This window comes from Xenopus tropicalis, chromosome 5 (genome assembly GCF_000004195.4).
Source record: "Xenopus tropicalis strain Nigerian chromosome 5, UCB_Xtro_10.0, whole genome shotgun sequence".
NCBI lineage: Eukaryota > Metazoa > Chordata > Amphibia > Anura > Pipidae > Xenopus > Xenopus tropicalis.
The window spans coordinates 103626846-103650578 of NC_030681.2; the positions used below are offsets into that span (position 1 = coordinate 103626846).

Genomic DNA, 23733 nt, shown 5'->3' on the forward strand with positions numbered 1-23733 from the left:
ATAATCTGGCCCCTGATGATGTGTGGTTGGATTGGTTATCCATTACATGGAAATCTTGGACAGCACTGTCTAATAATATGTAACACTTTCTGGTGTGTGTTTATATATGGGGCAGTTGTATGAAGAGCCTAAGGAGGTTTGAGGAGCTGGTTGGCTGCCCTGTTTATGTCTGGGAATTATAATTGGCTATAACCTCCAGGGCCAAGGCAGACTGTTATAAAGTAGTCTCTGAAATGTTTAGTCGAAAATAGCCCATCACAGTGACAAAGTGAGGGAGAAAGAAGGTATCCATGAAATCTACTCTCATATGTTGTCCTTTGTAAAATGAAAGAATAGCACACTTAAGCACATATTTTATTAGGCGTTTAAGTTTATTATTTTTAAATATTATTTCAATATCAAATACAATTCGTACATATTGACATATGCATAGAGGCAGCTAGTGAAAAGGGGTGGAGTGATTTATTTTTATTTTCATATATTTTTTGTTGCTTTCTCCTGCATTAAAAGTTTCCTCATTGTCCCCGTAAAAATAAGAAACATGAAAATCCTATAAAATCAGTGTGATTCATTGACTTTTATGTTAATAATTGTGGCATAAGGAACATTTCTTTTCCTTTTTTTTTGTTATGTGCAAAAGCTGCAAGAAAACAAACATAATGGGTGGAGCATTAGGTAGCATTAGGAGCATTAGGTATTGGATATTAGAGTGCTCTCTGAGTGAGAGTTTTGATCATAATGAAACAGGATGTGCAGAATTTGGAGAATTTGCAGAGAAGAGGTGAAACTTTGTCTCATGTTTTACAGAAGTGATGCTGCATGTGTCATAACCAGCCTTGTGAAAACTCGGGGGCTTCTAACTTCTCACACTGACTTTCACTTTGCTCTCTGATACATTAGAAATGTGTTATTAGCAAACAAACAATAAAGGATGTGCCATTAAAAGTCACACTCTGACCAGTGTCAGCTTTGCTGTGATGTAAATATTTAAATATCTATTTAAAATGCTGTTTGTACTTCTTAAGCATAGCTTTGCTTGAAGGTCCCAAAGTCATTCATTCTTTCATTGGTCATTGATCTTAACACAAGGGAGATGTACTGTTACTGAGCTCCCAACCAATGGCATCTGTAGTCATGGACTTATCTTTTCTGTCTCAGCATATTCTTATACAAAGTTGCTGAATATGAACAGTGTTTGTTATACATTTTATTTAAAGGAGTTGTTAGTATGATGTCATTTTTTTGTGTTTATTTTTATAATTTTTTTTTTAGCAACTCTCCAGTTTGAAATTACAGCAGTTATTTGGTTGCTAAGGTCCAAAGAATCTTAGAAACCAGAGAGTTGCAATGAGAGACTGGAATATAAATAGGAAAGGATCTGAATAGAAAGATAAGTAATAACAATTAACAATACCAATAAAATTGTAGCCTCACAAAGCAAACGTTTTTTGGCTGCCAGGGTCAGTGACCCCCATTTGCAAGCTGGAAAAAAGTCAGAAAAAGAAGGTAAATAATTAAAAAACTATGCAAAATATTTAATAAAGACCAAATGAAAAGTTGCTTAAAAATGGCCATTCTATAAGATATTAAAAGTTCAGTATCTAAAATGCCTGCCTCATACTGTAGATCTGCAATATAAACTTAATAGGAAAAATGTAATGACCTGCTGGAATAAATCATATGTAGGAATCCAACCAAATATTAGAATCTCGTGTCCTCAAACAGCGAGTTGTGATCTACAGACTTAATTGGTTGTTTTTCTATGTGTTTCTGTAATTATAGCATAGTGTTAAGATTATTAAAGTATAGAAATTTTTGTATGATACAAGTCTAGCTTGTTAGGGAAACAACTTGTTGCTGAACCTTTTGCTGATGGGGAATAAAATTGTGTTTGAGTTCTTGAACTTAAACCCATTGCAAGAATTTTACTCTTCTTGTTTCCGAGTAAAGTCTTATTCTTTGATTGGTCAACGTTATGGCAGCAGTTCTCAATGATGTATTTTTTAGTGAGACTAGAGTATGACCTATTATGCAATCAACAGCTAGATATTTTTATAAAAAACTTGATTTTGGACATAGAATCCGGTTTGGGTTTGAAATTGATTTGTTGCACAAAGATGAGTTTTAAAGCTTTTAATGAAATACAAATATAACTACAGATGTGTTCCAGGAGAATGTAGCCAATATCCCTTTGAACCAAAAACAGTTGTGAAAGGCTGACACACAGGGCATGATACTGACAAATCACAGGCTTATCAGTACTTAAGATTTTTTTCTCTGGCAACTTTCCAATACGTATGGAAGCAACTGTATAGTTTGTCTTGGTAGAGCACAGCTCTAAATGTAGCTTTTCCTGTAATGCAAAGTAGTGAGCATATTTAAATGCTTTAACAAAAAAAAAAATCAAACCCTTTTCATATTAAGGGAGCATTTTCTTTCTGGTATAACTTCACTGGCGTTGCTTCATTATCAAAATAGGATTGAGACTTTTGACCTTTCCTGTTGGGGTACAATGATGGTGCTTTGTTGCTCTGTGTGAAGCCAGTCTTTGTGTTACAATGAGTTGTTCTTGCCAGGGCTTCTTGTTGACCTTCAATCTTCTGACACTTTCATGCCTCTTAAAGGGATGTCCATGTAAATCCAGTTCACTTGTACATCTATTAATATTTAATAATCAGATGTATTGGTGTCTTCTGAGTAATACATGAGGTGTGGATTCATCTTAATGAACCAGCATCCATGGATAGTGTTTCTAGAAAGCGCTCTCGTTTCACATGGCATTATGTTCTTGGGAACATCTTGTAGCTTGTTTAGCACATTAAGGCAAGACAACAATATCACTTGTCAATCCAAACATTTCCTTAAAGTAAAGTTCTTTTCACTAACCTCAGTGCCAAGTACTAACCAAGTCCAAAGGAAATGTGCCAATTATGGATGAAAAGGCAGCAACAATAAAGTGTTCATTGTGTATAAACACCACATCTCCTAACATAGGTAATGTTTAATCCTGTGTTCTGGAGAATAACTTTTACATTTTGTATATTTTTGACAACTTTGCTACATGTTATGTGTGGGCATGTCAGGGCCACTTGAATAATTGGGGGAAAAGGGCCCTTGCCTGTACCTCATCAGAACATGGGAGCTCCATTCCTGATGCAAGCATCAGTAAGGAAGTAAAGTATCTTGCCTACATGACCATCCCCTAAAAACAACCTATATTTCTTAGACTAAGCCTGTATACCAGGGCTGTCTAGCTGGCGGCCCGTGACCCCCTTTTGTGTGGCGTCCCACCTTTCTGGCTGCTGTGACTGCTTACCTATGTAAGCTTTAAATGTCACTAGTACAGGTATAGGACCCATTATCCGGAATGCTCGGGACCAAGGGTATTCCGGATAAGGGGTCTTTCCGTAATTTGGATCTCAATACCTTAAGTCTACTAAAAAATCAATAAAACATTAATTAACCCCAATAGGGTTGTTTTGCATCCAATAAGGATTATTTATATCTTAGTTGGGATCAATTACAAGGTACTGTTTTATTATTACAGAGAAAAAGGAAATCAGTTTTAAAATTCTGAATGATTTCATTAAAATGGAGTCTATGGGAGACGGGCATTCCGTAATTCGGAGCTTTCTGGATAACGGGTTTCCGGATAAGGGGTCCGATACCTGTACTTAGATTAACTGGCTCCATGCCAGGTTATTGCCTGCCCCGCCTCTATGCCTTAGGCATAGAGGCGGGGCAGACAAGTACTTTAACTATCAATTCAGCTCTCACTTTTCCCCTCTATCCTAACCATCTAATTGTCTAGCCAGTGCATGGGCCTGAGCGTCTGGTCCCCCATTCTGGCACATGCACAAGATTTTGGGGTGATACAAAGCTTGCCTTGATAACAGTGTCCGCAAAATGGCACCTGCCTATTTGATGTGATTGTGTAATTCCAGGACTGAAGAAAACAAGATTTATATTACATATATAGTGTAAGTGAAGTTTATTTTGCTTAAAAAACACAATAGAAAAGAATTTTGAATTATTTTTTAGGGTGACTGGTCCCCTTTAAAGCTCTTGTGATAACATGGGTGTAGTTTGAAGTGAGTGTGGTTTAAAAAAGGGGAGTGGTCAAAACTGGCTTCCATTATCGGCCCTTCACCATGTAGGCCAGAAAAATTCCGGCCCTTGGTACCACAGAAGTTGGACAGTACTGCTGTATTCAATAACTAGGTGCCAAGTGTGTAGGAAACCAATTTATTGGCAAATCTCATAGTCACTCACACCTTAAATAAATGTATTACTCGGGGTGCTGTTTAAGTAAACTGTTTGTATAAACCATGCAAATCTGCCATGCGCAGCACTTTGTAACCACACCCCTAAATACAAATCCAGAAAATTGATAACCATGGCATGCACAGCCATCTTGGATTTTTTTTCTCAAGAAGTAGGGAGCCGCTGCTTAATATGGAAATAGGTCATAGTTAGAAGCCTCTTTGAAGAACAAGCAGGGAAAAGTAGGACATTTAAACAGAGCTCTAGAAAAGGGCAATGAGCTGTGAGGTATGCAAAATTTCAGGGGTATCAAGTGACCCACCCTTGCCCCTATTTGTGGACATCCATGCTTAGGTTCCTATTGGTAGAGCATGTTCTATGCTTTAGTCCAAAGGTGCAGGGGGCAGGAGGTGATGTTAACAAAGAGCAAGATAATTTAAGCAAGTTGAGAATGAAATGAGCTTAAAGGAGAAGGAAAGGTAAAAACTAAGTAAGCTTTATCAGAAAGGTCTATGTAAATACAGCCATAAGCACTCACAGAAAAGCTGCACTGAGTCCTCTATGAAAAGAAACACAGGATTTCTTGTCTTCTTTTGTGTATACATGTACTTCTCCTTCTCTTTTACAGAGCAAGCATTTTAGGGCCTTTTTACTTCCCTATGCTTAATTTCACACTTTCCTTCTCATTTAAACAAAGACGAAAGCAGACACTTCAATATGTAAGTAGAAATGTCTGCTATATTTTATGTCCCACTGGACTGTATTAGTGTAGAGGGTTTATGTATTGTCTGTTTTTTCTATGTACGACCATCCTGTAAGGGTAATTTTGTTAACCCCGCTTTCTTTATTAATCTTTGGTTTCTGAACTGGTAAAGTGCTTTTACAGAACAGTGACTGCTTGGGGTAGTTGACAAAAGCAAATTTGTTGGTGCTGAAAACGGAGAAGGCACTGACATTGAATTACCAAGTTGGGCAAGGCACAAGCTAAACCATCACAAAATGAAAAGTTCAAACAAGCATATTCATTATGGGTACAACTATATAGTTTCACACCACTGTTTGCCATAATGCTTTTTTCAGCTTTTTTTTGTGTGCATTATTTATAGTATCGTGCTTTTAGGTTTTAAAACTGCTGTTTTCTGCTGAATATGGCTCAATTATAAGTGCAAGTCTGTTGTTAAATATAAAGCACCATGAGCAAAAGTGACACCATGCCCATTTCTGGGCCCCAATAATTCAGCAACTCCATTAGTTACTAAAACCCAAAATTTGCTTCGGAAAGAAAAATTAAGCAACAATTCAAAAATGTTTAACTTCAAAGGAAAAGGTTGGCTGTTGGGAGCATGGCTGGGCTAAGGTGGGAAACATTGGTTAACATAATCCAGAGGTTTATTTAATATTTCTAGCGGATTTATTTAGCCAATGAAAACTTTACCTGTTGCATTAGGGCTGCAAAAGAAATGTTCCTGTATATGAATGCTTGCCAGCAGTCTTCCCACTGATTAGTGCTGGGCACAGTAGCTGACCATTTAACATTCAACACTTTGATACAGTGTGTGTCTGTGCCTACTGGAATTAACTAGAGCAGGAAGCAGAAAACACTTACCCTCATTGCACTGAAACCATATTCTTATTCTGTGTAATCTGTTAAGACCTGTCATGTTCTTATATCATTGATATTGAATAAACTCCAGATATTTTAACATCTGTAAATGTTAGATTGTCCTACAGGCTGAGCTCTTATTAAACAATACACATTTTAGTTACATTTGCTTAACTATTATTTTGATGGATTGTATGTCAAATGTATTACCTACAATCTATCCAATGAAACATTGTAAAAGGTGTATGCTGCATTATAGTTAACTAAGTATTAATTATTATATACTAGAGAAATTATATTACATAGCTTCTGACTAACTGGACTTTTATGCTGTGTCTAAGAGTTAACATTTAGAATACATTTTGCTATAAGCACTATGTGACCATATATTTTTTGATAATTTGTTCTGTTATTTCTTCAAGTGAGGCATACTGGTCAATTAGCTACAGCCACTGTTAAACTCTGATCTGTGTGAATGGTTACATAAAATGGGTAGTTTAAAATAGGAAATAGTTTCCGTTAGGAGATACTGATTTAGACAGACAAAAAAACTATTATACCACAATTTTAATTAGTTAAGATTTAGTGTTGAGTGATAATTAAATTGATCATTCTGCTCCACAGAGATATCCTGTCCCCCACATAAATTAATTCAAAAATCTACCCAGGGAGCAATATGGTAAATAGTACTTCTTACTAAAGTGTGCACTCATCCTAAGGGGCTGATTTACTAACCCACGAATCCGACCCGAATTGGAAAAGTTCCGACTTGAAAACGAACATTTTGCGACTTTTTCGTATGTTTTGCGATTTTTTCGGATTCTTTACGAATTTTTCGTTACCAATACGATTTTTGCGTAAAAACGCGAGTTTTTCGTATCCATTACGAAAGTTGCGTAAAAAGTTGCGCATTTTTCGTAGCGTTAAAACTTACGCGAAAAGTTGCGCATTTTTCGTAGCGTTAAAACTTACGCGAAAAGTTGCGCATTTTTCGTAGCGTTAAAACTTAACGCTACGAAAACTGCGCAACTTTTCGCGTAAGTTTTAACGCTACGAAAAATGCGCAACTTTTTACGCAACTTTCGTAATGGATACGAAAACTCGCGTTTTTACGCAAAAATCGTATTGGTAACGAAAAATTCGTAAAGAATCCGAAAAAATCGCAAAACATACGAAAAAATCGCAAAATACCAATCATTACGAAAAAAACGCAATCGGACTCCATTCGACCCGTTCGTGGGTAAGTAAATCAGCCCCTAAGTGTTTGTCTAAAATGATTGTCATAAAGCAGACAGCACTGTTTCTCTTTGCCAGAAATGTAGTATACACATGACAACCAACAGACACTGCAAGCATATAAAGTGACTACAATTTTTCCAAAATATATCTGTGTTTTACACAGTATTATGCATAATCAAAAGAGATGCTCCTGAAAAAGCTTTTGTTTTGGTGTTGCTCTCAGGCATAGTTTGGAATTTAGAAAAGAGTAATAGAAGGTGCTTCCCTTCTAAAATTGCTAGTTCTTTAAGGAAAACTAGTGGTTGTATTTATAGTTTATGTATGTGAGTGTTTAGATTGGTAGGTGTGGGTTAAGTGTGCTGGGTTTACTTGGATGGGTTGAACTTGATGGACACTGGTCTTTTTTCAACCCTATGTAACTATACCCCCAAAATGAATACTCAACAGTATATATTATGTTAAGTGACCTATTAAAGAATTTCGCCGAACTGGAATATATTTATCAGTAAATATTGCCCTTTACATCCTTTCCCTTGATCCAACATTTTGTGATGGGCTGTGTGCTTCCTCAGAGATCGCATGACCAGAAATAATGCAGTGTGGAAGCAAAAGACAGAACTCTGTCCATTAATTGGCTGATGTGGCCTAGCATTTATGTGTGCCTTGGTTATTTCTATGCACTGTGAATCCTATGATCCCAGGAGGCGGCCTTTAATTCTTAAAATGGCAATTTTTTATTTGAGTACCCAATAACACATACTGTGGAAAGAGTATATTTTTATGAAAATGATTTCTTTAGATGAAACTGGCTTTTACATATATATATATATATATATATATATATATATATATATATATATATATATATATATATATATATATATATATATATATAAATAAAAGGTGCTCCCCTTCCAATTAAAGGAAACCTCTACCCCTATACAATGTGGGTCTCTATAAATAAATATATATACAGTGGTGTGAAAAACTATTTGCCCCCTTCCTGATTTCTTATTCTTTTGCATGTTTGTCACACTTAAATGTTTCTGCTCATCAAAAACCGTTAACTATTAGTCAAAGATAACATAATTGAACACAAAATGCAGTTTTTAAATGAAGGTTTACGTTATTAAGGGAGAAAAAAAACTCCAAATCTACATGGCCCTGTGTGAAAAAGTGATTGCCCCCCCTTGTTAAAAAATAACTTAACTGTGGTTTATCACACCTGAGTTCAATTTCTGTAGTCACCCCCAGGCCTGATTACTGCCACACCTGTTTCAATCAAGAAATCACTTTAAATAGGAGCTACCGGACACAGAGAAGTAGACCAAAAGCACCTCAAATGCTAGACATCATGCCAAGATCCAAAGAAATTCAGGAACAAATGAGAACAAAAGTAATTGAGATCAGTCTGGTAAAGGTTATAAAGCCATTTCTAAAGCTTTGGGACTCCAGCGAACCACAGTGAGAGCCATTATCCACAAATGGCAAAAACATGGAACAGTGGTGAACCTTCCCAGGAGCGGCCGGCCGACCAAAATTACCCCAAGAGCGCAGAGACAACTCATCCGAGAGGCCACAAAAGACCCCAGAACAACATCTAAAGAACTGCAGACCTCACTTGCCTCAATTAAGGTAAGTGTTCACGACTCCACCATAAGAAAGAGACTGGGCAAAAACGGCCTGCATGGCAGATTTCCAAGGCACAAACCACTTTTAAGCAAAAAGAACATTATGGCTCGTCTCAATTTTGCTAAAAAACATCTCAATGATTGCCAAGACTTTTGGGAAAATACCTTGTGGACCGAGGAGACAAAAGTTGAACTTTTTGAAAGGTGCGTGTCCCGTTACATCTGGCGTAAAAGTAACACAGCATTTCAGAAAAAGAACATCATACCAACAGTAAAATATGGTGGTGGTAGTGTGATGGTCTGGGGTTGTTTTGCTGCTTCAGGACCTGGAAGGCTTGCTGTGATAGATGTAACCATGAATTCTACGGTCTACCAAAAAATCCTGAAGGAGGATGTCCGGCCATCTGTTCGTGAACTCAAGCTGAAGCGATCTTGGGTGCTGCAGCAGGACACTGACCCAAAACACACCAGCAAATCCACCTCTGAATGGCTTAAGAAAAACAAAATGAAGACTTTGGAGTGGCCTAGTCAAAGTCCTGACCTGAATCCTATTGAGATGTTGTGGCATGACCTTAAAAAGGCGGTTCATGCTAGAAAACCCTCAAATAAAGCTGAATTACAACAATTCTGCAAAGATGAGTGGGCCAAAATTCCTCCAGAGCGCTGTAAAAGACTCGTTGCAAATTATCGCAAACGCTTGTTTGCAGTTATTGCTGCTAAGGGTGGCCCAACCAGTTATTAGGTTCAGGGGGCAATTACTTTTTCACACAGGGCCATGTAGGTTTGGATTTTTTTTTCTCCCTAAATAATAAAAACCCTCATTTAAAAACTGCATTTTGTGTTTACTTGTGTTATCTTTGACTAATAGTTAAATGTGTTTGATGATCAGAAACATTTTGTGTGACAAACATGCAAAAGAATAAGAATACCACTGTATGTGTATATATATATATATATATATATATATATATTTATTTAATTTATAGAGACCTACATTGTATAGGGGTAGAGGTTTCCTTTAATTGGAAGGGGAGCACCTTTTATTTACTGACCGTTTTCCTTTGATAACGCACACACACACACACACATAAACACACACACACACATATATATATATATATATATATATATATATATATTAGTGTTTCCTTTTGTACAAATATAAAATGTGCAAAAGCCGTCTCATCTTTCTTTATGCCAGGGATTTAGTTATTGGAGCCAGTAATGCATTAGTCACAGAGGGGTTATTTATGCTTCCCTAGTTTTCCTATGACAGTGGAAGAGACTGAGCCAACCAAGACCACTGGATTTGTAAAATATTTAAATATTTGAAATCTGAACCACTCATGTGACAGAATAATACAACTTATTGTAGTTGGCTTTTAAAAAATGAAATGGGTTTATAAAAATAGGTTGGGAAATTATATAATAATATCACTTTACCCCATGTTCATGGTTGGACACAGCGTACAAAGTTTGTGTTTGTGTCTTTCCCAATTACAAACTAGCAGGCAGCTAATAATATTGTGTTTGCCATCTACCATGTGCAGATTTTGTGCAGATTTTATGACTTCAGAGGTTCTGGAATCATAATTTGCATTGGCCAGGCCAGTGTTTTCTCAACAATCTGAACATTTGTTGGCCCCAGATCTTATATTTGAGCAACAGCAGCTTCAAGTGCTGGCTTTCATTCACAGAGTACATGAGAAAAACAGTTTTCCTATTATATAAGAGTTATGCAACACAACATGTGCCGGTCAGGCTCTCCCTTCAGTTCTCTAACATGCCTGACTTATCTGTTCTTTTTTAGCTCATGGGCTAAGTGCATTTTCTTCAGTGTATTCCCTGTAATTATTTCTAGAGCCAGGCCACAGTCCCCTCTATTATTGAAAGGAAAACCACCTTTAATAAAATAGGTACATGAACCATTGATGTTTCCATTCAGCATTTATTAAAGCAAAACTGAGCATAATTTTTCCATGATTAAATTGTCTCCCTTATATAGTAAACAATGACCTTCATTTTGCATAATGACAGAAGAGTTACATTGAAACTAAAATTGTTATATAAAATATATTAGTCAAATTACCTTATTTAAAGGGGCACTATATTCCATTTTTAACATTAGTGCAATGAATAGGGCTTGAGTTGACCATGCTTTTTGCCAATTTTAATCACCAAAAAGTATATAGTTATCCATTATTTCATAGCTGTACAGGGCATAGAAGGAAAATGTAGCTACTCCATGTTTGGTTCTTGCGAGGTAGATAATACACACTAATCAGGAAGACTAAGATATACAAAAACATAGATTTTTTTTTTGTCATTAAAACATTAGGCAAACTGGGGCTATCTATGGGGTTATACTGCCTCTTTAAAGTACTCTGCTGCATTGTTGCCATGTTCAACAGAAGGAACAGTGCAGAGGTAGTGCTACTGCCAATTTTACTTCCCATCATACCTTTATGGGGGGGGTGATCTACTGCACAAGAGCCAAACATGGTGTAGCTTGTTTGGCGCAAGATATAACAAAAATAAAAAAAAATTGTGAATAAAACAGTAGACAAAAAGTATGTTCGGCACAAGCTCATGCTGAACAGGGGGGTATACAGGCCTTTTAAGATTTGAAAATGATTTCTTCTGACTCTTGAAGCAAGACAGTTTTCTTCTTTGGTCTGCCAACCTTTCAACACAATCGTACCATTCTATAAAATGTCTATAAAAAACTACTGAATATTAAAGCAAGTTCTCGTATCTACAAGGAGGCCAAGACTCATCTATTACTTTACTCAAATGCATAGTAATTCTAAAATTAAAACAAAAATCTGTTGTGTTGCTGCACAGTGGGGTGATGTTTAGATTTGATCCTTCAATGGTCCCTGAGCATGTATAAACACGGTATCATAATGTTTGAAAAATGAACATGTGGCTATAGATTATATCTTCACTCTATCCTCACTACCTGACAGGATTTGGATAGTGTAGATATGAAGACAATATTTTAAAGTTAGTATATAGTTTGTGTATAGAGTAAATTCTTCCTTGGCCCCCTTTCTCGGTGTGGTCTGTTCCCTCTATAGATACACTACTGATGAAGGGCAATGTATCCCCATTTCTCTTGGATACTCCATATATTATGTTTTAAAAATTGTACATCATCTCGCACTTTGGTTCCTGACAAATAACTGTTGGAAAAGCTTATGCAGCTAGTGTTAGTTTTTTAATTGAGTAAACCTGAATCAAATGCTTAGTGAAGCCTTCCACAAGCTTCTCACTATGTTGATGGTATTTGTCCCCATTCCTCCTGACAGAGCTAGGTTCCTCTGAAATTTTTTAGTTCAGGCCACAAATTTTCAGTGGGATTGAGGTCTAGGCTTTGTGATGGCCATTCTAATATAAGTACTTTGTTGCCTTAAAACATCGGGCTTCACCCTACTTCCTCCGTACAAAATGACCCTCATTATGGCCAAACAATGCTGTTTTTATATCACTTTACCAGAGAACTGTCATCCAAAATGCTAGGTCTTTGTACTAGTGATCATCTGCAAACTTCAGCCTGACTTTTTTTTTATGCTGGGCTAGGAATAGGACTTCCTTTAAAGGGGAACTCCGGCTTCTGAAGCAAAATTTTTTAACATAATGCAGAAACCCCTAATATACCTTTCACTGTAATCTGTTCCTTCAAAAATTACGAATAAATAACATTTTATATGCTGAAATCCAGCTGCAAAGCAGTTCTTATTTCTTCATCATTTGAAATCCTGGCAAGGGAGGAAGGACTAAAACATTGATGATACAAATTATAACAATCTTACCTCAGCCTACAATACAGCATACAGGAATTACCTAACCCACAATGCATTGTGATGTTCCTTTCCTTATTGACAGTAAGTCAACATTTCTTTGTGTGTGTATATGTATATAATGTGTGGATTTTTTTTTTCTAAAGTAGCCTACAGTATCCATGACGACTGGACTTTCCACACTCCATGTTTCTGACTCGTTGCGAAATGCTGACAATTAAATATACAGTTCTCTTTAAAGAGATCCATCAATCTTTGTTGTCATGCCAACCAGCTTATATTTAGAAATGTAACAAGTACACCAAGTTCAATTGCTCTTGTACTCAAACATAGATCTGTAGCTATAATTGAATTTTCTTTTTTATTGAAGATCAAAATCCTATTTGTGTAGTGCTTGTTTTCGGCTACATAAAGATTTTCTCCTCAGCTCTGCTTTGCTTAGTTTTGCTTAGTTCTCTACCAAATTTTAATGGAGCATGTTTTAGGGTGTTTCATTAAAACGGCTTTCTGATCTTCTGTATCTAATTTTAAAGGCAAAATTGGCTCAGTTATAATTTTTTTATTTTAGGGTGAGAGGTGCAGATATCCTATTCTATTTAACCTAAAAGCTTCAAACCTTGCAGTTAATACAGTATATACATTAATTTATAATAGACAGAGTGGACTTTCGTGTAAAGGGTTACACAATAAAAATAAAACCTGCTCTCAAAAGCTTACACTCATAATTTGCTACATACTGTTATTATAGTTCCTAGAATTATGATGTCATTGTGAAACGTGAAATAAAATCATAGATTTAAAGGTGTACTTCACCTTCAAATTAACTTTATAATGACAATGAGACAGTTTGCCAATAGTTTTTATTTTTTTAATTTTCTGTGGATTTTCATAGCTGGAATTTTAGCAGTTATCTGGTTTCTACGGCCCAATTTATCCTAGCAACCAGGCATTGGTTTGTCTATATCGGTCCGATCAGCTCTCCCTTGCATCTTCATACTTAGGTCTGATTTTACCAAAAGAAGCTCACAATATACTGTAACATTAATCATGTATTCAGAGACATGTACATATATTTATAAAATCTTAAGAGCGATTGTGTGAGGTTGCATATTGTACACTCAGCTTAATAAATACAAGACTAAATTTGCAATCGTGAATTCATTCAATCTCTTATATGGTTATAAGGTTTTCCCAGGTCTAATAACTCTTATCACCTAGTCGGCATTTACTATCTGCTGGCTTGTTGCATTCTCAATAGTGAATGTTGTTTACAAGACAGGGGTGGGCATGGCAGTTATTACTCCTTATCTTTGAGAACCTATCAATTTCCATGTTTAAGAGGTCTTTGGTTCAGATGTTATTGCTCATTGTAGAAAAACAGTTTGTGTTCTAGATATTTTGTATTATTTTGCTGTTGGTATTCTTAAAACTCTTGCTGGATATCTTTTTGTTAATGTTTTCATATATCTGTAACCTTGTGAGCAAAGGGATTTAGTAGCCCAAAGGAGGTGTGTTAAGTCCAAAAAAAAATTTAAGTCTACAAATGAGATGTCATAGTGCCTGTTTAGAGCAACCAGTTCATCATGACTTCCACTGTGGTGCGCACTAGTGATAGTCTCTAAAGTGTGACAAATGGGGTGCACAAAATTCTCTGTATTTACTTCTTACTATTTTTGTTTTTTAATATAATTTCATTGTAGCTTGTGTTCTGACTGTATGTACAAATGGAAGAATTACATGTAGCTTTTCTGAATTGAGGAATAGGAATAATTGGTGATTTACAAATAAATAATAGGCCTTTTTGCTATCATTTAAAAAGTATTTTGTGTGTCTTACAGTTTGTATTAGTGTACAGCTACTTGTTATTTTGGCATTGCCTGTGTGCACTTAATAACTGATTTTTGTTTTTATTCCCTAGCAGCTTTTGTACAGTTAGAGTAAGTGGAACGCAGAGCCTCTCTCTCTCTTCAGAAGTTTGCTTCTTCCTCAGAGGTGAGTAATGTAAGACATGGTTAGTGTTTAAAATACTGGTACTTTACTTAAAGGGGAACAATTGTGAAATTTTTAATTTTGTATGAGCTGCTTTATCTCATAGAAGAAACTTTCTAAAAAAAATTATTAAAAATATATATGTTTCTTAAATAATCAAGTTATTCTTTAATATTCCCCTCTTAGCAATTTTTGTCACTTCATTCATAAGTCAGATTTTGCTGGGTATGGCTAATTATGTCTATAGGGATGTCAAAGATTTATTTTTCTGGCCTCTCCATAATCAGCCTGGAAAGTCTGCCAAGTCCTAACCAAAACAAAAAAAAGTAACCTGCTTAACCTAATGTTAGTCCACACTTGACCATTGTGAAGTAATTCACTTCTCACTCACTTCAGAAGGCTCCTTGACTGTTTGTCCCGAATGGGGCTTAAAGGACAAGAAAAGTTTAAGTCACTTGGGGGTGCCAAAATGTTAGGCACCCCCAAGTGACTTAAATTGCTTACCTTGTACCCCGGGCTGGTGCCCCTGTTAGGAGAAAACAGCACCAGCCCGGGGGTACCTGTAGCGAGCGCTTCCTTCTTCCCTGTTCGCGCTGCTGGCAAATATCCTGGACAAACACATGCGCAGTAGAGTGAAACGCCGACTTCTCTGTTCAAAGTTCGGCTTTTCACTCTACCGCGCATGCGCGCGCAGCGAACAAGGAAGCGATCACTGCTACCCCGGGCTGGTGCTGTTCTCTCCGTACAGGGTCACCAGCCCGGGATAAAAGGTAAGCGATTTAAGTAACTTGGGGGTGCATAACATTTTAGCACCCCCAAGTGACTTAGACTTTCCTTCTACTTTAAAGCTATATCCCAGATCCTTCACAATAACACCTTTCCCAAATATATATTTGTTTTTTTACATTTGTCATAATGTCTTTTTTTTTGGCAACTCCAGTTCAGACATGTTCTCCATGCACCGTTTGGATCATAGAATTCAAACCCCACCCCCCCAAGTGTGCCTTAAAACTTTATTATATGATTAAGCTTTACCAAAAATTCCACTTTAACATTGTTTACAGTAGGTGTAGGAGAGTCATCCCACACCAGTTGTACCCCAAAATGGGTAGGAAATTTATTTGCAGACTGTTGGATGTGGGGTCTACTGGTCAGCCAATTCTACTGGTCAGCCAATTCTACTGGTCAGCCAATTCAGCCATACCACATTCTCATTTCTTGAGAAAGATAATACATTCTCTTACATTATAAATTCTAGGATTGCCTTACAGTGCCTATGTGTAGTCCCCAAATGCATTACAGGATAGTGGTTTGCACACTTATTACCTGCTAAGAAAAACAACCTACTAAATTGGAAGGGTCAGTTTGTTCTACAATTTTTAAAATCGTGTTTCACAATAATGGATACAGCTCTTATATGTATTAACTGACATATCTAGCTAGGGTTCACCACTGAAGTTCAATAAGTTTTGGGATGCTTGGACTGATGCATCACCAACCTGTGACTAATCTCATCAGCAAGGGTCATTAACTTATCAATACATGGTGTGGCAGGGTTGGGGTTTATGTTTGTTCTTTGTTGTCTGTAGTGAACTTTTTGGAGCATTCATTCATTGGTTCATCAACTATATATATATATATAGATATATAGATATACCAAAACATATATAGATATATACATACATATGTACAGGTATGGGATCCATTATCAGGAAACCCATTATCCAGAAAGCTCTGAATTATGGAAGGCCATCTCCCATAGATGGATTATTGCAGTTTTGAATGAGTCATCTTGACATACAAGTCTTACACCATCATTTTTTTGCTATTTTAAAAAAAATATTGAGTTATGTAATGTGTTGTATATAATGTGCAAAGTTACAGTTCTCATCACCTATAGCACCCAATCTGTAGGTGGCATTTACTGGATACCTGTTTAAAAGCAAGCTTCTCATTGGTTGTGTTTACTACACCTCGGCAAATTTGAGCCTTTTATTATGTATAGGAGATAATGTTAAAAAAAAAAAAATGAATTTGTGAATTGAAATCACCAGTTACTATATATCATTATATAGAGCCTATTGCAAGTTCTATTTGTATTTCAAGCAGTTACTTTTTTTTTAAACTACTCAGGGAAATTTTCCCTGATAGGTATAAAAAAAAAAAAAAAGGCCAACATGGTGGAGGGATGATAATGGAAGCCAGTTTTGACTACTCCCCTTTTTTTAAACTGCACCCACTTCAAACCACACCCATGTTATCCCAAGAGCTTTTAAGACCATAACCAAATGGTGGTAGCGCAGCAAAAACCTAAATGGTTGGTGCTTTGTGCAGGAATATCACCCTTCATTCATATGTGAAAGATATTTGTCATATTAAGACACACCCTTAAATCCATATGCCTCCTCCCCCCTGTGGATAGCACAGCAACCCCCAGCACATAATTACATACCTTAGGGACCATATATTGACTATTTGCAAATGCTAACAAACTCTTATTGCCTATTAAGCAACAGCTCCCTACTTCTCAGAAAAATCCAAGATTGTATTCCACAGTTATTCATTCACCTCATCCTAAAAGCCCTTTTTTGTGCATGCGCAGTGATTGAATTTTACAGAGCAGGGACATAATGCCTTTTTAATACCCATAAACTGTAGGATTTAGTATGCAAGACAAATCTGCTTTCTATTAGATTTACTAAGATGTACCTTTGATGACACTACTTTGCAAAAAAGGTCATTTTAATTTTAATTGGATATTTTTGAATAAAAGGCAATATGTTATTCAAGGTCCTAAAATAGATTTGGCCTTGTGACAACAGTTGCTCTGGACTAGTCCTAATCTGGCAGCAACAGAACCTCAGGCCTGGCACATCAGACAAGCATGGGTTTGTCAAATGTAAAATGTGCACAAAAAATAAACAATTGGATGATTTTGGAGTCCCTTTGGCTGCTTTCCTGGCCTGCCTGTGGATTTTACCATATTTAGCTCTTAAAATTGATGTTTAGGGAGCTATTTTGCACATCAGTTTCTCTTCCTCCATGCAAAAGCAACATTGTGCTGTTCAGCTCATCACCCATCTCTTGCCTCTGTGTACAAACCACAGTGGAACAGAATTCTTTGTCGTGAAAACATGACATGCTCAGCAGACATTCCAAATGCACACTGCTCTTTCTTTCATGGAATCACCCTTCCTTTTAAACCCACCTGCCATGAGTGCATTAATAGGCCCTGACCTAGGCCTTCAGATTAACAAAATAACATTAGTATGTTTTAAGCCTATTAAATTGATTAGAACTAATGCTTTTTGCATTCTATCTCCTTTCTGCGTTTATTTTTGAATACCTCTTAAAAACAACTACAACATGTTGGTAATTCTTTGTGTTTCGGCTGTGAATGCGAAAACCATATTGTACATTTTCAATTTTAAATAATTTTATATTTCAGTACCAATGTATTTGTGCAGATTTAATTGCAATTAGGTGCCAGAAAATTAGCAGTTTTGTGCCCCTTGCGATCTTGGTGTTACAAGATAAAACATTTATTGGTTTCCTAATGTTGTTGCTGACTTTTACTAGGTACCGGTATAGGACTTGTTTTCCAGAATGCTTGGGACCTAGGGTTTTACAAATAAGGGGTCTTTTTGTAATTTAGATCTCCATACTTTGTCTGTTGAAAATCAATTAGGATATGATTGTTTTGCCTCCAATGAGGATTAATCATGTTTTATAATCAAGTACAAGGTATTGTTTTTTTTATTACAGAGAATAAGGAAATATGTTTTAAAAAATTGAATTATTTGATTAAAATGGTGTCTATGGGAGATGGCCTTCCCGTAATTCAGAGCTTTCTGGATAATAGGTTTCAGGATAACAAATCTTATACCTGTAGCTGTTTAATTTAAACTTTATAGGTATTACTTTGTTACTGCTGGTGTGTTCTTTTCTCTGTCTTTTAACAGGCGTACTGCCTACAAGCTGGGATAGTATAATTATGACTAGCAAACAAATCGCAGAATAGTTATTCTCTTAGTTATTAGTTTTTTTTAATCTCTGTTTTTGACAGTGTTGGGGTGGGCCATTTATATTGTTTTGTGGTTTAATGTACCAACAGAGCATTTTGTTAACTAGATACGTTTTCATAATGGTTCCTAATTTTCAGGAATAGTCCCATATATTGCTTGAAACTATACATGCTGAATCCAAAATAAGTAATGTCTTTTAAGTACCAAACTGCAGTGCTTTACTAATGTTAGCAGTTTTAATAAAACAGTGTCAAAATTCTGAAAAAAAAATCATTTTGCAGCATATTCCATGTACCAAGATAAAACTTCCCAATTATAGGTGGCCATACACAGGCAGATTTCAGCTGCCGATTCGGGTCCTTCAGACCAATTCAGCAGCTTATCTGCCCGTGTATGGGCACCACCGACAGGCCTACCTGTCCGAAATCTGGCCTAAAATTGACCAGATCTTGATCAGGCAGGTTTGATTTTCCCATTGAATTGGGGATCACATCAGCTTGTTGATGCGCTCCTAACTTTAACAGCCCATATACCCACCATTTTATTAACTCAATATTGCCCATATATATATATATATATATATATATATATATATATATATATATATATATATATATATATATGGACATTATAAATGTATATATGGACATTATAAATTTAGTTAGATCCAACACTGGCTAATTTGTTTTTCTGTGCCAAACTACCAAGCCGCAAACTAAGCAGTTTTGATAGAATATCTGAAAATCACCTCAGAATTGTCTCTCACAGGTGCCAAGACACAACAACATAAATATGAATTCCAAAACAGTATAATGACCAGTATGCTTAGGAATACCAAAGTATCTGGGCATGTAGTGCCCTCAAAATCACAATAGTGCATACAAATTATTATGACATATTGCTTTTACTATATTCTTAAATAACTTGGTTTAAGCTAGTTCATCACTGCTAATTAACTAATAACAGTCAACAGGGGTGAATGCGGGGATTCATTTCTTATGGGGAGAATGTGGAACCACATCTCGGATAAGTAATCTGCGTTATTATTAAAACCCCTTTAACAGTACTTTGGGATATTGTCCTGCGTTTTAGAGATTGATTTAAAAATAACAATTTTCCCTGTGAAGCTGAAATTTTTGAAAGGTTCTTGACATTTTGGAAAAATCTCATGACGTAGGAAAAGGTCCCTAGAAATAGTAGCTTTTATGCCTGTTAATCTGCTGTAAATCCTCAAGTGTTAGTGAAATAAGTATTGGTGTAAGTCACTGACCTTTTAGAAAGATGAGAGGGAAGCAGCAGTTAAAAGTACAGAATTTGTTTACTTTATCTAGTGGACAGTTTATCAGATTTTGCCCACGTAGCCTTTCTCCTTAATTGAAATTTTTTTTTTTTTTTTTAAAGCTATGGTAGAATTTTCACTGGTTTATTACTAGCCTGAAAGAACACTTTGCCATATTTCTAGATATGGGTTATTCGGCAATTTCTTATATGTACAAACACTTACTCTCTACATATGTTAATATGTATGAGATAAATCTTCTATATTGCATGTTGCCATCTCATCCATTAAAGGCAGACTCTAACTCTAGTAAATTGGTGATGGAATTTCATTTTTTTTTATTGTGTTGAATTGGAAATAATATATTTTATTTCACTGATTGATACTTTAAAACTAGGGTTTTAATTTTGACATTTAATTTTTATTTTAGTCAAAGATGTCTCATCCATCATGGCTTCCACCAAAAAGCTCCGGAGACAGTGCTGGACATGTGACTGCAAGAATGGAGACCACTCAGGGATTTGGTGCTCCAAGTATTTCTGTGTCTACTCAACAGCCTCCTAAGAAGTTTGCTCCAGTTGTTGCTCCAAAACCTAAATACAATCCATACAGAGGTGGACAGTCGGAGGGAAGTGATGGTGAGTTAATTTGTGGGTAACGTGAAACTTAGTGAAGATCCTTTATTTTCATTTTTTGTGCATTATGGCAGTAATAAATGCTTTGTGTTCTAAAAATCATATTTTCAATCAATCAATATTTTGCCAAAGACTAAAAGTGCATTTGTGGATTGGAATTTAGAGAAATACATAGTTCAAGGAGAATCAATTCAGATTAATTGTTTTTATAACTTAGACCTGGTGGTTTTGACCAACTTTTTAAGTTTTGGTAACTGTGGCCAGATTTTTATACTCCTAGAGATTGATAGTCTTGTTAGAGGTGCAAGTGAGCATCACTATGGTTTTTAAACAGATATGTGTAAATATGCATTATACTTCATTCACCAATACAGGATAATGACCAATGGTTTGATCCTCTCTGGGATCATATGAGCTATAGTCTCTATTTACAGAGACCAGTTCCGACAGAACAGCAAAGTTAGCTGTATTCCAGATGTGACTGATGGCATAGTGGCTATAGAATGGCTTTATAAATTCCATCACGGCAGGCAGAATTTAAGCATGGCAGGGTGGGTATTTCCTTGAGGTTTTAACATAACAAGCATGTTATAATGCCTTAATGAGACCAATCTTTAAAGTGATTTTGACACATACATACATACATACAAGTGGCACCATTTCAAAGTACACAGAAAGCAGCTATAATGTTATTCTCACCAGTTTCCAGGTAACTACTTCTATCAGATCTTTCCACAAAAATAAAAACCGATCACACAGTAGCAGAATGTCTGTTAAGCTCAGTACATGGCACTTGAATTGTGTATGTATTGCTGAGTTTGCTAAGACATAAAGCAAGCCAATTGCTTCTCTCTGAGAGAAACACTGCCTACACTGTGTTAGCAAACTTCCAGGGCCTATAATGGAAGACTTTGCTGAGCCTTCTTTCTCAGATTTATGGAAGTCTTGGTTTACAGCCATAAATCTATGAGATAAGGCTCCACAAACGCTTCCATTACAGTCCCTGGTATCAGCTGGTGCCTCTGTTAGGCAATGTTTTATCTATAAGAGGCATGATGAGCTTGTCAGAACTCGTTAAAAGCTGGACACTCCATACAAATTTCAGCTGCCATGTACCAAGCTTTGATTATAAAAGTCTGTCAATCATAAGGTGGTTCCTTCCCCAGTATCTGCAATGGGTAGAAAATGCAAATACACTGGAAAAGCTGTGGTGCCCAGTACTAAGGTGTTGATTTATTTAATGGAGGACTGAAGCTAAATTAATAATTAGGGTAAAAATGCTACAGCAGGGTATTTTTTTTGGTGACAAGTAGCTGCTACTAATTAGTTCTGTGTGTCTTTACCCTTATAGTGAAGATTTGTGCTTCTGAAGATGCCCTTAATAGCTCTCTATCGTCCCTTCTGCCGATTCATAGCACATGCTCTGGGATGCTGTAAGCTGCATGATTTTAGGGACATAATATGGAGTATATATAAAATGACTTTCGTAAGGCAGCGTAGAAACCAGTGCTTTGTACATCACAATTTAGTTATAATATGTCTATATGTGTTGGATGGGAGACCCATGGGCCTGCTGGAGGACCTAACTTCTAGGTAGGGCCTAACCACCATCAAGCACCCCTTGCTAGTTCCCGCCCCATTACCACAAACCTCTACCTGCCATAACCTCACTTCTTGCTAATGTTTGGCGATTTCTGACAACCTTAACTTTAACTAGCTTTTCAACAGCAGCCCAGAACACACACTAAACATATGAAAATATGCATTATATTCCAATGTTGATTGCCGCTGTGAAGACAGATGGTCATTACTGTTATAGGGCTGTTAAACCTCTGGTCTGGTGTGGTATGTTCAGTGTATAAAATAAAACATTTTAAGCCATATTCCTTTAGTTCTCTTTAACAATTAAAAAAATTACCAAACCAAATAACTAAAATTGTTAAGAAATATATTGTCACAAAAAGCCGAAATGTAAGTCTAGTGCCATTTGTAAGTCGTCTTTAAGGAAATTTAAAAAAATAAAAAGAAACAAAGAAATGTCAGGGACACAAAATGTGCCCTCTGAGGGACAGCTGCTCTTGTGCTTTGATGCTTCAGTTTTCACCTAATAATTGGTGTATTCATTTGAAAAATATTAATTGTTAAATGTGCCACTAACTGTACATGTAGGTTTTATGGTAACTTATTATAAAACCCATATTCTGCACCATATTCTGCTCTATTTCTAAAGCACCAACATATTGTACAGTATAGAGAATAATGTACCTCTTGTTGTAAAATAAAATATTGGATTTTTCAAGAGAGATTTATGACCATATAAAGGCAGAAGTTTGCAGGCATTGTTGGAAGCTGCAAGCACAAACCCAAGATATTTTCATGCTCAAGGATGTTCCACATACTTATCTATTTTAATGCAGAAACTTAGAAAGTTGCAATAATACTTCCTCTTCAGTAAATAAACAGTTTCTTTCTTAGTTTAAACTTTTTTTAAATGAGGATCCCCATTTTGTACACAAGAACAAAAATAAGTGTATGTTCTGCATTTATGCCTCCCTTAGAGCTGCTGCCACTTTCTGTATGGAGCCAAGTGCAGGACTCACTGCTGAGAGAGCATCTGTGTGCCATGAATTACCCTGTGTACTTACAGCATAGTCTAATAAGTTGAATACCTCTTTCCAAAATTAAGAAGATGCATCTCTTCCCCACCCTTCAGATTCAAATAAGATTTATAAGCAGAATAAACTGTTCATGTTGTAAAAAAAACAAACAAACTGTAGACTTATAACAACGTCTTTCATTTAAAAATACTTTTCTCATAGAATTAATATCCGTTTTAAAGAATGGTCAACCGGCATGCTAAACTGTTTATAGAGCTGTTGCAAATCAATATTAATCTTGGCAGCAAACAAAGAAAACCCTCTGCACTTACCCTTGAAGATCATTCTGCCCCATTTAAACTCCTGTTAACTACCCTTAATCGATGTGCAATATGTCTGCGGATTCCTCTGCTATTTAATAAAATTGATGCCATTTTCCACTTTGGAATCTTACGCCCCTGGAAAGTTTTAATCTACTAAAGCCAACTGACAGTTGGAAGGCAAACATTGACTGGATATTTGACTTTTATTTTAAAAGCACTGATCTATGTATAATTTTAGGTGTGCTTTTTGCATCTGATAACTACAATGATATGTGATGCAATACATATGTGCCACATACACCTTTTCTCTTCCATGGTTTTAGTTCTCTAAGGATAGTCTTGAAGA

The 23733-nt window shown here is 36.2% G+C and overlaps 1 protein-coding gene across 6 annotated transcripts in view; it reads left to right on the forward strand.

The window, feature by feature from the left end:
- The window catches only part of lpp (LIM domain containing preferred translocation partner in lipoma), a 176876-nt gene that overhangs the window by 50839 nt on the left and 102304 nt on the right, over positions 1-23733 (forward strand). For 4 of the 6 annotated variants that reach the window (XM_012963146.3, XM_031901796.1, XM_012963148.3 and 1 more), the window contains 2 exon segments: positions 14461-14531; positions 20263-20470. In XM_012963146.3, the coding sequence (XP_012818600.1) occupies positions 20269-20470 (202 nt within the window). In that variant the 5' untranslated portion in view covers positions 14461-14531; positions 20263-20268. 6 annotated transcript variants of the gene reach the window in all.